Below are 15,221 nucleotides of genomic sequence, written 5' to 3'. Positions count from 1 at the left end.
AAAACTTATTAGCAAAGGTTTAAATGTGCTTTACCAATAAAGTGATTTCAGGAAGACTAAATAAGAGGAAAGAAGGAAAGGAAATGAGCATTTATAAAGTACCTACTACATGCCAGGCACAAAGCTTTACAAATATGACTTCATTTGATTAACAGGACTCAGAGAAATTTCAACTACTTCATGATTAATTTCAAAGACCAACTTAAACTTTCATTCCTGATCTCTGTTCAGCCAATAAATGGCTACATCTTTTTCAACTAGAGAGAATTTTGAGGTTATCATAATAATAGGTTCCCACAGACACATAGCATTTCTGTTTAATCACGAATAGAAAGACCAGGAGGTGTATATATAGATGAGGACATTTAGCAAATACTGTTTAATAATATTGCCATGCAGCAAAGTACAGCTTTGCTGTTAAGGTGATATCAGGAGGTTCTAGATGGAGGCTGGGAAGGGAATAAGTATTAGAGGTGATCATGGGAAAAAAATGAGGCTCCCAGTTGAGTGGCTTGGATAGAATGTGTTATACTCATGTCTCCATCTTTAAATTCCATTAAATCATTTTAGGACTAATAATTCTGTACAATAATTTAGAAATGGAGAAGTCTTGATTGGAAATGGTCTTAATTTCTCAGATCAGCTGTGCTGGCAAATCAGATACCCACAGAAATTCAAAGAAATCTGACCCTTCCAAACTATGAGCTCCTTAGGGGCAAGGGCTGTCCTTTTGTCTTTCTTTGTATTCCTAATCCTTAGCACAGTGCTTGGCACATAGAAGGCACTTAATAAATTTTTATTGACTTTAAATAAACTCTTTAAATAATTTCTATGTAATAATTCTTCTTTAGAGTTATTATAAAGTTACTCTTTTAAGTAACCTGAAGTTACCTCTCTGTCCATCCTAAACCTGATCTCTAACCAAAATACACCAAGTTCCTTCAACCAATCTCCAAATGGAACAATCAATTCGTTAACAGTTATTATGCCAAGGACAACAAAGTTCACCCCAAATATAGTACAACTAATTTCCAATTTCCCAAGTTAACAAAACTGAATACACCAAAGTCTCATTTCAGCTACTGGCAGATGGCTGACCTGATTAGAGTGTAATCTCCTGGAAGACAGGGGCAACATTTTGTCTTGGCACTTAGGCCAGTGCTTCACAAAGTCAATAAATTAAATTAAACTGAAATGTATGATTTAACAAAAAGTTCACGAATAGGAGACCCATCAGTGCTTATTAAAATAAGCTAGCATAAACCTGACCTCTAGGACAGGGGTTCTTAACCTGAAGAACTGAGTGTGAATTTTTGTTTTAAAATATTCTGATAATTGTATTTCAACATAATTAATTTTCATAATCCTATGCATTTATTTTTTGTATTTAAAAACATTATTCTCAGAAAGGGGTCCAAAGGCTTCACCACACAAAAACGGTTAAGAATTCCGGCTCTAGGAGGATCTTAGAGAGAAAAGCCACAATTTCACCACGCACATCCTTTGTGGCTGTTGTTGGCAACAAAATATGGAACTTCTAGGCCTTGGCATGGTAATACTTAAGTTTAATTATCTGTAACAAACAATGATTTCTTCAAGTTACAAAAATAAGACATGTAATGAAAGTCTTTAAACTTTGCATTCTAATCACAGGGACCTGTGGTTTCATTGATATGGGGATATTCCCAATGATGAAACTCAAGTTGGCAGTTTCACTATATTAAAACATAAAAGTTGTCTTAGATATGGGGCAGCAATAGGGTAGGCTGAGCTTCAAAACAATTAAGTTTAATTATTAACTCTTGAAGATTGATTGAATTATCTTCACTCTTAAAATTATTTTACTTCTTAGATCTCTGGTTGTTCCCTCATTCTAGAGCCCTCCCAAGTGTCATAGAATTATGGATTGAGGGCTAGAAGGAGCCTTAAAGAATATTTAGTAAAACCCTCTCGTTTGAAAGCTGAGAAGGGAAGAAAAGGCAATGCCAAAATTTGAAACCTCTGACCCAGAACAGTATGCTGTCTACACTGGAGATATCAAACTCTAATGGAAACTGATCCCTGCAGTCCCTTACGTAGAAAACCACAAAGTGACATTATCCATGTTGCACTGTATTTTTTTTTGTTAAATATTTCCTGATCACATTTTAATCTAGTTCAACCTGCCCTTGGGAGTTCTGTCGGTTGCCTATAGTCCTCTGGCCATGAGTTTGAAACCTCAGCACTACCCTTCTGGGGCTCCTCTTCCTATGTATTGGCTCCTTCCCCACTGCCTACAAATGTGTTCAAGTCTAATCCATGCTTTCAAAAGAAAAAAATATATAATGTTCTCTTGGACCTGTTGTATTTTTGAGAAAAGAATGATATCCTTCCATTTCACTAGGAAATTTCTAAAAAATAAAGTAGTCTATGTTAATCATCTCCACATCCTTATCACTTATTCCTTCATCAATTCCTTGTATCTGTATCCCCAACACTGAACACAGTGCCTGGCATATAGTAAACACTTAACAAATGTTACATCACTCAGTTACACATACTAGCTGTTCCCAGAATTGGATGTGCTATTTCCATTTTATGTAAACTTAATTTACTTCTCCCTAAACTTAATCTTTCCAAATCCTTTTTCCTCCAAGGCACAATTTAAGTGTCACCTTCTTCATGAAATGTCTGATTCTCTCAGCTGATTGTACTCCTGGCCCCTCAAATCCTCCTACAATAATGTATGATCTCCTCCACATATCTCCATCATCTTGCCTTCTATTATATATTCCTTTGAATACTTCACAGTCAAATTCCACCCCAAATAAAATATATGCTCAGTCAAGCTGAGGACAAGCTTTCTGCAAAAATTTAATCCTACATGCTTGAGCCAGTTCAAACCTACTCAAGAGAGACAACTGTTAAATTTTGGGAAACATTTACACTTTAGAAATCATCAAATTCTACAAATCAAGGCTTGGTTTATTGTTCTGATTAGTGTTTACAATTAAGAGAGGAAGAGATAAGATGAAATCATGTAAATCAAACTTCAAAAGCTTATCTTGTGTACGTTTTTCAATGTCTTGCATATACGTGTGTATATATATGCATGTGTGTGTATATATTTTTCCCCCCAGTAGGCCAGCTGTTTGACATTTACCAGGCACACCTCTTTTGTATTTATGATATGAAAGTATTCTACAACATTCCGCTTTTGATGGTATCTCAGAGGTACTGAGAGCTTAAAATGACTTGCTCAGAATCCCAGTACCAAAAAGATGTCAGCAGCAGGGCTTGGAATTGGGTCTTCCTGATTGTTAGGCCTGTTTCTCTATTCACTATAGCAAACTGCTCTCACCTTGAACGAGAATGAGTTCTTCACATTTATTTGTTTAATCAAATTGTCTGGGGGCTTTCTTTGCTTAACTGTATAACAGATGATTCTTCAAAATGAACAGCATTCAGGGAGCCATGCATTATTCCCAGATTTTATATTGTTCTAGACTCTCTAGACTCTCATATTTCTCATATGGTGTTTACAGCCACAAATATCTGTTTGGTTTCTGTGTTTCCAAAAATAACAAAAGCCAGACGGCAATACCCTGGATAGACAAGGGGGAACATATCTTACTTATATCTTTTTTAAATATTTAATTTTTTTCTCAATTGCATGTAAACAAAAATTAACAGTGTTTTTAAATTTTATATTCCATATTCTCTCCCCTCTCTCTCCTTCCACCTCCTTGAGAAGACAAGCAATTTGATGCATCTTACTTATATTTAACCTCCTCCACACACCCAAATCCCCCCAGTAAAGTGGGTATCAAGGTAATCCCAGGCACCTGGGAGACAGAGACACTATCGTTGATGCTTCCAACTCTCCCTGACCTCCCACCTACAATCAACTGCCATGCCTTGATGATTCATTTTATGAGTTCAATAGCTCTTACACACCCCCCCTAATTCAGGCCATAATTACCTCACTTTTACTATAACAAAAGCCTCACCATTGGCCTCTCTACCTTCAGTCTCTGCTTCCTCCAATCCACAGTTCATACAACTGTCAACATAATCTTGGGATCATGTTACTCTCAACGTTTAAATTGGGGACAAAGTTGCTTGGGGACAATAACGGGAGACCAGTTGTGATTTGAGTTGGGGGAGGGAATTCAAGGGAGCACACAGGCAGACAAGAAAGCACATACACACACACACACACTCTCTCTCTCTCTCTCTCTCTCTCTCTCTTTCTCTCTTTCTCTCTCTCTCTCACACACACCCTAAGTAGTATCCATCCACTGATCACATTCCCTTTTCACTACATGAGTTTTCACTTGGCTAGGACTTCCATTTCTGAGACCCAGCCAATCCAGCACACGGCAGAGCCTCAGATTACACAACTGCCTCATTCAAAACAGTGACATGTGCAAGCGGCTATGAATAAAGGCACTCGTGCACTCTGTGAAGCTGCGTGCTCTCTATACCTGTTTTTGAGATCGTCACTGGTTACTACCACAATTATCCTTTTCAATTTCCCATTGCAGCACTCTAGAAAACATTTTTAAGAATCTTCTGTACTACCCATCCTCAAAAATTGACCTTTATAGTATGAAAAAATAGAATTCAGCAAACCTTACTTCTGGTAGTGGGCTGGCTGGTTTGGTTAGGATTCCTCCCACATAAACAACATTAGGTAGAGTGGGTCTTGGGAACTCCAGTGCCACATCTGTACACAGCATCCACAGGCTGGTCTCCTGAACCAAGTCATACATGGATTTCACCGGAAGCAGGTTGTACTTTTGCATTATCCTTTCATATTTCGGAAGAACCAGAAAGCTGATTCCTAATCTTGAAATGAGGTAAACACCAGTGTTTTTCATTCTCTCCAGAAAGTTCATATCATCTGTGAGAAGTGAGTTAAACTCCGGAACATAAGACAATGGCATGGGAGCCCCCACTTCAGCAGGATACCAAAGACCTGTGGAGAATACTGCATACTTCACCCCTAAAAGATGAGCTATAACAAATCCACACATCTCATTAGGGTCCACCAGCAGCAAATCAAATTTTTCTTTTTTCAGATCCTGCATCAAAGCACTATTGCCAACCATCTTCTCACAGTTTTTAGAATAGTGGTCCAGGATGTCAAACAGTTCTATTACTGTAAGTTTCCCAGAGAAAATATTCCGCATTTTGGACTGTAGAAAAGCATCTGAGGTGGTGCTGTTAAATATCCCTGGGTAGCGCTGGAGTCTGTAATGATTAGATGGCATGATGTCTCTGCCTTCGGACAGGAGAAACACTGTCTGGTGGCCTCTCTCATGTAAGGCTGAGGCCAAGGTCTTGAAAATGTACATATGGCTTTCAAACATAATTGGCGGCACAACGACGATTTTGGCAGCCTTTGCTAGTCCAATAGCACTCCACAGGAGTACGAAAAATTGAGTGAAAGACTTCATAGCTGAAATGACAACCAGAAAATGACTTTAAAACAGTTTACAATTCTTCAGAATGTTTAGAACTTTCAAAATCAAATACTACACAACCATTATTTTTGACACTCCCAGTGAGATGACATTTCAGATCAACTGACTGTTCTTTATCCCCTAAGGACATAGATTCTCAATCCCCTTATAAATATTAACTTAATATTACATATAATTAGACTCATAAATTTCAATACAGCATTTATGAGGGACAAAGCTGGCAAAAAGTAAAACATTACAGCAGTTTGTTATGTGTCTGTAACAGTTTTGCACCTTGAAACCCTCCTGGCTATTCCTGAACACCTTCAGGGAAACGGAAGTTCAAGACAAATGACCTTCAAGGTTAAATAACAAACATCACAATACCCCTCCCTCCACAAATAAATACATATTTTAAATAATAAACAATTTTGTTCACTGTCACAGAGAACGTAAATCCAAAACTTGTGATTTTTCTGATTATTACCTTTAGATTATTTCAAATTATTTATTTTCATAATATTATTATTTTCATATTATTCAGATAATTTATTCAGATTATGTCTAGCCTGTAGATCATCTTTCCACCCTTTACATTTAATCACTCCCTATGTAATCAACAGTTACACCGCTAACTATTCTGGGATTATATATATATATATATATCAACAAATTGGCAAAATACAGCGACCATGGGGCATAGCTGAGGGGAAAAGTTCATCTGTTATAACAGTGGTGTTTCTTCCATCCCCAAAGCTCTATATTCATTTTCTACACTGGGATAGAGATGAGATAACATTTGTGATTTCATGGATACAGACTCTCTCAGGTAAGAACATTCCTTCTACCACAACAGATCGCAACTTAAAGTCTGAGATTTTGCTCAGTGTACTACGACGAAGTGAAGTGACTTGCTCAGGGTCTTATAGCAGTCTATGTCAAAAGCTAGGTTAGAATCCATCTATTCTAGGTTTTGAAACCAACTCTATCCACTACTCCAAACTGACTCTTTTTTTCTCTTAAACTCACTATAATCACTACATATCCCTTTTCTCCTAATTGCTTAGTTACCCATGCATTTGTCCCTTTAGCAGCTTCTCTCAATAAGCGCATAACTTTGGACATCAACGAGGAATGACGCTGAATAGCATGGCTACTGGTTACAACTCCTTCCAAATGTCCCTGGCTATACATTCCATTAGAGGGCCTGTGTGTGACTAAGGTACAAATAAAGTCCAGGAGGGCAGTTTTCCACCTGGAAGGCCCTATTTTCCACACTGTCACCTGATCAGGTTATATAAAAATGTCAAATGTGCCTTTGGCTACTCGTACAATAAATATCCTGTTCTCTTTCTAAAGGGATTACAAGGAGGGTTCTGTGCCTTCTCTCTAACCAAGCAACTTTGCAGCTACTGGCTCAAAGATAAAATTGATATTTAAAATCAAAATATATATGCAGATGTGTTTTATATATATATATATATATATATATCAAATATACATACATAAACATTAATTCTGGGGGATTAGAAAAGAGTTAGGTTTTTTAAAATTATTTTTATATGCATACATATATAACTCTATTAAATTTAAAACTTTCCTAACTGCACTGATTCCTAGCACCTACATTCTGTGTTAGCTCTACTTTCTTTCTCTACATTGTAAAACTCAAAGCATCTTAGGGGACAATCAACAGCAAGCATTTGACCATTTAATAATATTTATAATTATTAAGGCCTATGACAGTAATTACATTTCACCTCTTGTTCTCATCCTCTACCAAAACCATACCCAATCCTGGTCATTTCCAAACCAGGAGACCTGTACTCTGAGCCGTCCTCCTCACACCCCTCCCTCTACAGCAGGAGCTGTGTCCCTGGAGCTCTGGACTCCAGGAGGTGATTGATCATCTCCCTTTGCCCAGAATCAGGCCTCCCCACAAGGCTTTCCACAGTTTCCTTTCATGTGCTGCCTTCAGCCAACAGAATGCAAACCCCCCTGAGGAGCTGTCTTGCTTATGCGCGTGTATGTATCCCAATTCAGAGCAGTACCTGCAACATTTATTCATTCAGACATGACACTGTACCTTTTACAGGAATTTAAATAAATGGATACCCCACACGGGCCTGGAGACAGGAAGATCTGAGTTCAAATTAGCCTAAGACCCTAGCAGTGAGACCCTGGGAAAGTCACTTAACTTGTTTACCCCATCCATAAAACAAGAATGATAATAGCACCAACCTCCCAGGATTACTGTGAGGATCAAATGAGATAATAATTTTAAAGTGCTTAGCACAGTACCTAGAACACAGTAAGAACTAAATAGCTATTATGTCTACACATAGCTTGAGTATATACATTTTCGTGGAAGGTTTCTTTGAATGGTAAATAGCTGGCCCAATGGAAATGCATTCAGTTTATTAAAAACCATAAGGGTGGGCAAGTAGGACAAATGAGGCAGAGGGGAAAAAGGGGGGGAACAAAGTAGGAAAAACTTTTCCTCACCCTCTTTTCTTCTTTCACTGCATGCTATCATTTTCCCTACACCCATCCTCTGTCCTCCCTTTCCATTCCAGTGACAATGAAAGGTAGGGAGTCCAAACAGTTATAACCTCAACACAATGAAAGGGATGGCAACAACAGCTACATTAATAGCCACTGTCACCATCAATATCATGTATTATTGCCTTGTCTGGCACAGGAAAAATCATAATTTGGCAATGGTATACAGCATCTGCCATCACTGGGCTTTTCAAAGGTCTGCACAGACACTGGACAAACCTTATTCCACCTATCTCCGTACCACAGAAGAGGGAACCTTAGCACTTATAAATAATTAATAGCTTAACAAGATAATTAGCAACTGTGCCATTTCATTATATAATAATATAATTATATGTAAATATAATATAAATTTTATAATAACAGAAACAAATAATAACAATAGCTACCACTTTTAGAGTGCTTTAAGGTTGCAAAATTCTTTACAAATATTACCTAATTTTATCCTTGAAGCAACTGTAGGGAGCAGGTGCTATTGTTATCTCTTTTTTACAGATGAAGAAACTAAGGCAAACAGAGACTGAGTGACTTGCCCGGGGTCATATGGCTAGTAAGTATGGCTGAACTTGAACTCAGATCTTCATAATTCCAGGTTCAGGGCTTCATCCACTGTACATAGCTGACTATATTCCTTCTCCCCAAAGTATTTTTCTTAATTATTTATTATCTTTTCAGAAATCTACAGAGTCAAAGTAAAACAACAACAACAACAACAGAGAGAATTAGTTGTATGGGCTCCAGAAAGTCAGTCATATTCTGAATTCCAATTTGTTTTTAAACATATAGCAATTCTCATTGGTTGTAGTCACTACTGGGTTTTCATTTTGAGTTTAGAAAAATATGCTGATTAATGAGAAATGCTACAGATGTCAGGGCCCCAAAATGTGGTGCTAAAAGGTTAATAGTCATAACTTGCATTGGTTCTTTTAAAATAATACACACTTGAAAATATTTGAATACTGAAAATAGAATTAACTTTTCTAAGTCTATTTTTTCCTTATTATATGACTTCAATGGATCCGATTTCATCAACAGGGGTACTTCAAGCCTGCAATCCAACTATCCTTCTCCATCACGTCTTAACTGTTAAGTTCTGGGTGAGGGTGATGGGGTTTCTGGAGGGCAGGGTGCACTCTCCCATAGGGAATACATTTTTTACCTATTTTAATGTATCATGAAAATAAAATTAACAAGTTATCGTGTTAGGATGAAGAAAGGAGGAGAAAAAGGAAGATGGAAGGTAATAGGAATTTAAAAGGTACCTCTTCAGTTAAATTATGAAGGAATTTTAAACAAAGGCAAATGTAATATTTTAAACAAATTAATTTTGATGATATTGGTATTTATCACAATATGCCACGCTTTTTTCTTTTGCTAATTATTAGATAATTTAATGATGATGATAATGATAACTATCATTTCTGTAGCACTCACTAAGTGCAAGGCACTGTGCTAAGTGCTTTATATGTAACTATTATCTCACCTGAGCCACACAACAACTCTAGAAAACAGGTGCTATTATTATCCCCATTTTACAGATGAAGAAATAGGCAAACAGAAGTTAAGTGACTTGCCAATAATCACACAGCTAGAAAGTGTCTGAGGCCAAATTTGAACTCAGATCTTTCTGATTCCAGGCCTGGTACACAGCTAAAAATAAATTCCAAAGATTCTATTAGCATGTATCCATGATGGAGGCATTATTCTATCATGTCCACTGAAGAAATAACTGACAACTGCTCTTAGCTTTCATGGGGAAAAAAAAAAACATAATAAAAGCACTCACGACATGCACATGCTAATATTTGAACACTCTATTGAAAACATAATTTCCAAGTCTCCAACTTTTCCTAATTAATAAGTTCCATTTTATATTATGTATCATCTTAAAATTTTAACTTATTCAGCAAGTATTTATTAACTGCCTATCATAAGCTAAGCATTATAAATATAATTTATAATAACAAAATAATTAACAACAATTAAATGCTCACTCTTTTCAAGGAGTTACATTCTTTTGAGGAAACCACACATACATAGCTAAGTAAATTAAAAATATATGCTGAGCAGTTTTGAATAGGCAGAAAATAGCAGCAGAAAGAGGTTAGGCCAGGCTTCAGGTCAAAGGTGGTCCTTGGGCAGTGCCTGGAAAGCATGCTATGCATTCTATAAGAACATGACTTCTGGCATGGAAGAGGCTGAACACCAGACAATCTCCTCGTAGAAAAGCAAGCTGACCTATTTAGAGAGCATGGGAAGGAGATTAATGTCTGGTTAATTTTCAGGTATGATGGAAAATTATATTACCAAATCATCCTGGGGAAAAATAAGGAATAAGGAAGAGGAGAAAAAGAGAAACAAGAAGAAAGATGAAAATGGTACAAACAACATTTTTTTTAAGTGAGGGTTTTGATGATAAAAGTTACCCGAGTGACCTATTTCTTCAAAAACTAAATACGCTTGCACATGCAAAGGCACAGACTGTTAAAAGAACAAGTTGGCAATGATTTTTTTTAAGGCTTATTTTACTTTAATTATCCAATTTGCGTAGACTGAATGAATTCATTATATAATAATTACAATGCTTACTTCCATTTGGATAAAAATAGTCTATTTGCTGGCATCACTGTCTAATCCAGGGATGACACCTGCGGCCTTGAGGTCACATGTGGCCCTCTAAGTCCTCAAGTGCAGCCCTTTGAATGAATTCAAACTCCACAGAACAATCCCCCTTAATAAAGGATTTGTTCTGTAAAACTTGGACTCAGTCAAAAGGTCACACCTGAGGACCTAGAAGGCATAGCTTCGAGGCTGAACGTTGCCTACCCCTGTTAAATCCCTACTCTTCTATCTCCTGTCCTGAAAACCCTGATCTTCCCTTCAACCCCTTACGATGGATGCTCACCAAGGACCCACCCTTGAATCTATTCTACCTGTAGTCTGTCTCTGTATGTGTCTGTGGCACACACGTGCACACACACACACACACACACATACACACACACACTCTCTAATTCACCTCCACTCTATGGCCTTCAACACTACTACAAAGATTAACTTCTAAATGTTTATTTCCACACCTAATCTTTCTTCTGAGCACTACAGCCCTCTTTAAGATATTACTATGTGATTCTCACCAGCATATCAAACTTAACATGTCTAAAGGTAAAACCCAACTTAAATGTCTTTTGCTAGCCCTGCCCCACCCTATCCCCTCCATTCAACCTTCTTTCAGGAACTGCTGAACAAATTATTGTATGAAAATGTAATGGAATAGCATTGAGTTTTTAAGAAATGAAGGAATGTTTTCAAACAAACCTAGAAGACTTGCATGGACTTATGCAGAATGAAACGAGCAGAACCAGGAATACAATAAATACTGTAACTAAAAAACAACATTTTTTTAAACAATTGTTTAAAAAAATTGAAAGACTTTAGAACACTCAATAATGCAATGATAAATCATGATTCTAGAGGACTTATGAAAAAATGTTGCTCAACTCTTGACTGAGAGGTAATGGACTAATTATGAGGAATGAGACAGACATTTTTGGTCACGGCTAATGTGATAATTTGCTTTGCTTAACGACTCTTAAATACTACCAGGTGTTCTCTCCTTTTCTCTCTCTCTCTCCCCCTCCCCAATTCCTTCTTTTTTCTTCCTCTCTCTCCCTTTTCCCCTCTCCTTTTTTATGCCCCACCCCTTCCTCCATCCCTCAGTGGTGAAGGGAAGAAGGATAAATGCTTGATAGCTTTTTTTTTTAATTTAAAGATCAAGTACTTAGAGTTACTATGTCTGAAAACAGGGATAACTAGTTGTAAATGTATACTCCTCCGGACTTGTTGATGCTTAAAATTAAGTGAATAAATTATTTTTCAAATAAATAAAAATTTAAAATAGGGGAAAATGCCACCTTCTCCAAGAGCCATCCCCCTCAAATGCATATAATACTTGGTGGTCAAACTTTTTAATGATTTTAACCATGTCATTTTGTATATTTGCTATTTTTGCATGTGCCACATCCCCCTAGATTTTAAATTTCTTAAGGAGAGGAACAATGTCATATTTACATGTTCTCTCTTTCCTAACAGCTTAAAACAGAGCTCTACATAAAGTAAATGCAGATTTTTAAAGCATTTATTTAAGTATCATGATGGGGTATATTCCTGGAGAGTTCACTAGTTAATAAAATAATAGTAGCATTTATATATCATTTTAAGGTTTGAAAAGCACTGTACTTACATTATCTCATTTAATCATCACAACTACCTTGGTAGTTTAGTATTCCCATTTAACAGATGAGGAAATTGATTTTAAGTCCAGCACTCCCCTCAACTGCACCATCCAACTATCTTGCAACTGGTAAAATAAGTTAACAAAGAAGCTAAGTATTTTTCTTTATAGTTCCTCCTTGCTCCAAGATGCATAAAGTGGCTTTCACAACAGAACTTAAGAAACTATCTATACATTTGTTTTTCTAATTACACAAATGAAGTAGGCTAGGGGGTGCACTGCCCTCTCCTTCCCATAACTCAGAGAGAGCAAACTGGCTTGCTATGGAATGACTGGTTTTATACATCAGGTTTATTATTGACTCCAGTTAACTGGACAACGAGAGAGCTTAAGTGTGTTTTAATGACTAATCGGACTGCTAAACAAAAACTATTTTTAAAGGTCTCGAATTCCTGAAACATGCTTTTGGGAAACAGTCCTGAAATCTGATTAATGAGGCTTGAGTAGGGTTTGTTTGATATATGAATCCGAAACCAAAGAAGAAATCAATCCCTTAGGAAATGTACCTAATTTTAAGGTTAGGTTCATGATTATAGAGTATCCTGCATCCAAGATGCTTTCCAAGTTCATAAACTATAAGTTGGCCTAGAAGGTGAGGCCACCTATATCTGAAATATATATATTTGGATGATTCCCCAAAAGGCCCACCTTCTGCTAAATCTGAATCTTGAGAATCAGAGATCATAAAATTTAGAGCAGGAAAGAATTATAGAAAATATCTAAGTCAATGGCCTTTTAATGTATGAGGAAACTAGCTCAGAGGAGTTTATCAACTTACTTATTCAAGGTTACACAGGTAGTGATTTCAGACTGTAAGGTCACAAAGGAAGTGGTAAGTAGCAAAGTCAAGACTCAGGCACTCTGATATCAAAACCAATGCTCTCCTCTACACTCTACCACATTACTGTGAAGCTCAAATATTACCTTTGGAGGCACCAGAAAGGGGAGGACAAGGGGAAACTCATACAAAAGAAAGAGACACAAGAATTTCTCATTTGGGATATCCTTTCAGCACTTAAAATTCTCTTTCTTCACTGAGAATCTAGTAGACTGCTTCAGATAATGGTGGCCACTTCATTAAGATCTGTTGAACTGATTTCAATAAGTCCACACTTAATCTGTAGGTTGGAACGTTTAAAGGCTACAATGATTAAATCTAGTCCACAGTAAATGATCGAACGTTTCTCCAAAATGCTGCATGATTAAATGTTTTTCAGTTTACAGGCTAGAAAAGCAGCCAGGTGTTCTGGGTACTATGGACAAAAGGATTGGAGTCAGGACAAAGGAGTTTAAAATGAGTTTATGGCATATAGTAGCCCTTTCTTGGCCTGAGGTGCTACACTATACAGTTTTCAAAAGGTGATGCATTAAGAAAAACAAATATTTACAACAAAATAAAATAAACATTAGAATGTAAAATGTCAGGGAAACCTGAGGTAAGTGGTCCTCATGATGATGCTACATAAGGATGTCGGTCATGGTAACCTAGAAGCCAAGGTGTGGGGACAGGTTCTTGACACTAATTAAACAACTTCCACTACCTTTAACTTGAAGATTATGGTAACAAAGACTTTTTTCCATATATCATTTTACTTGATTAGCAAAACACCCCAGATGAGGAGTATTACCATCACCTTCTCAGTCTCCTTCTCCCTGAACATTTATGTCCATCAATATCTATTTTGCACCCACTATATGTCAGGCCACTATATGTGCGGAATTACAAGTACAAAGAACGGAAAAATCCGAATTGCATTCTAAAGCAGGAGATGACAAGTCCATATAAAAATATAAGAAGCATAAAGTTAGTATACACAAAGAAAGAAAAAAATCTGATTTACATTCTCAAAGGCTGGGGATAAAAAGCCCACATAGGGGGCAGCGAGGTGGCGCAGTGGATAAGAGCACCAGCCCCAGAGTCAGAAGGACCTGAGTTCAAATCCGGTCTCAGACCAGACACCTGACACTTACTAGCTGTGTGACCCTGGGCGAGTCACTTAACCCCATGAATGTAGGCAACTTTTTTAATGATTTTGGCTAAAAAGGGGAGAAGTATAGGAAGATAATTTGAGGCGATAGTAGGATCTAGTGAAGTTTTTTTTTAAAGGATGGGGGAGATTTGGGAAATTTGAAAGCCGTAGGGAAGGAACAAATTGAAAGGGAGAGGCTGAAGACTCGAGAAAGGAGAGGTTAGTGAGGATATAGTCTGCCGGAGAAGATGAGAGGGATGAGATCAAGTAGATATGGTAAGGGGAGACGTGACCTTATCCAAAGACTTGGGGGAAAGAGTGGGAGATGTCAAGGGAAATGTCTGAAATGAAGAGAACTGGAGACGAGGGAGCTCACATTTAATGGCCTTAATTTTATCAGAAAAGTAGGGAGAAAAAGTCCTTAGCCGAGAGGGGAATGAGGGAAGGGAATTCAGAAGGGAAGATTAGATTTGGAAAAGCTTCTATGGGGAATGATATCAGGAATCAATTAATCAGGAATAATAAAACTACTCTGCAGCAGTGAGAGTCCAATTAAAGTTGTATAATATAAAGTCAGTATGGTTGAGAGACTTCCTCCAGGTTTGTTCATGGAAATATCCAGGAAAATCCAAGAGTGAGGTTTGGCAAGAGTGGTGATAAGACAAGGAAGAAGAAATTCAAGAACAGAGGACAGAGTGGATTTAAAATAGCTATCTATTGGGTTGAGGTTGGAGAAGGAAAGTGAAATCACAGCAGAACTTCAGAAAATAGAGAGGCAGAAAAGAATGAAGATTTTGAGGAGGACAAAGAGCAGATATGGAAGGGATGAAGTAGAGAACACTTCTGAGTAAAGGCAAGATCTTTAATTGTGGCTGGGGTGAAGGACTAGATCATGTGATTACCCAGGTCAAAGAGACTGAGGAACAGAAGGTTAAAGAGTTTGGGGGC

At 37.3% G+C, this 15,221-nt stretch overlaps 1 protein-coding gene across 2 annotated transcripts in view; it reads right to left on the bottom strand.

Moving 5' to 3' along the window:
• UGT8 (UDP glycosyltransferase 8) overlaps nucleotides 1-15,221 on the bottom strand; it is an 88,961-nt gene that overhangs the window by 53,683 nt on the left and 20,057 nt on the right. For both annotated transcript variants that reach the window (XM_021001356.2, XM_021001355.2), the window contains one exon: nucleotides 4,620-5,443. In XM_021001356.2, coding sequence (XP_020857015.1) covers nucleotides 4,620-5,441 — 822 coding nt within the window. In that variant the 5' untranslated portion in view covers nucleotides 5,442-5,443. The remainder of the gene's footprint in view (nucleotides 1-4,619; nucleotides 5,444-15,221) is intronic.

Source organism: Phascolarctos cinereus, unplaced genomic scaffold, assembly GCF_003287225.1.
Source record: "Phascolarctos cinereus isolate Bilbo 61053 unplaced genomic scaffold, phaCin_HiC Scaffold_9;HRSCAF=440, whole genome shotgun sequence".
NCBI classification, from domain to species: domain Eukaryota; kingdom Metazoa; phylum Chordata; class Mammalia; order Diprotodontia; family Phascolarctidae; genus Phascolarctos; species Phascolarctos cinereus.
This window is presented reverse-complemented; position numbering and strand designations above follow the sequence as displayed.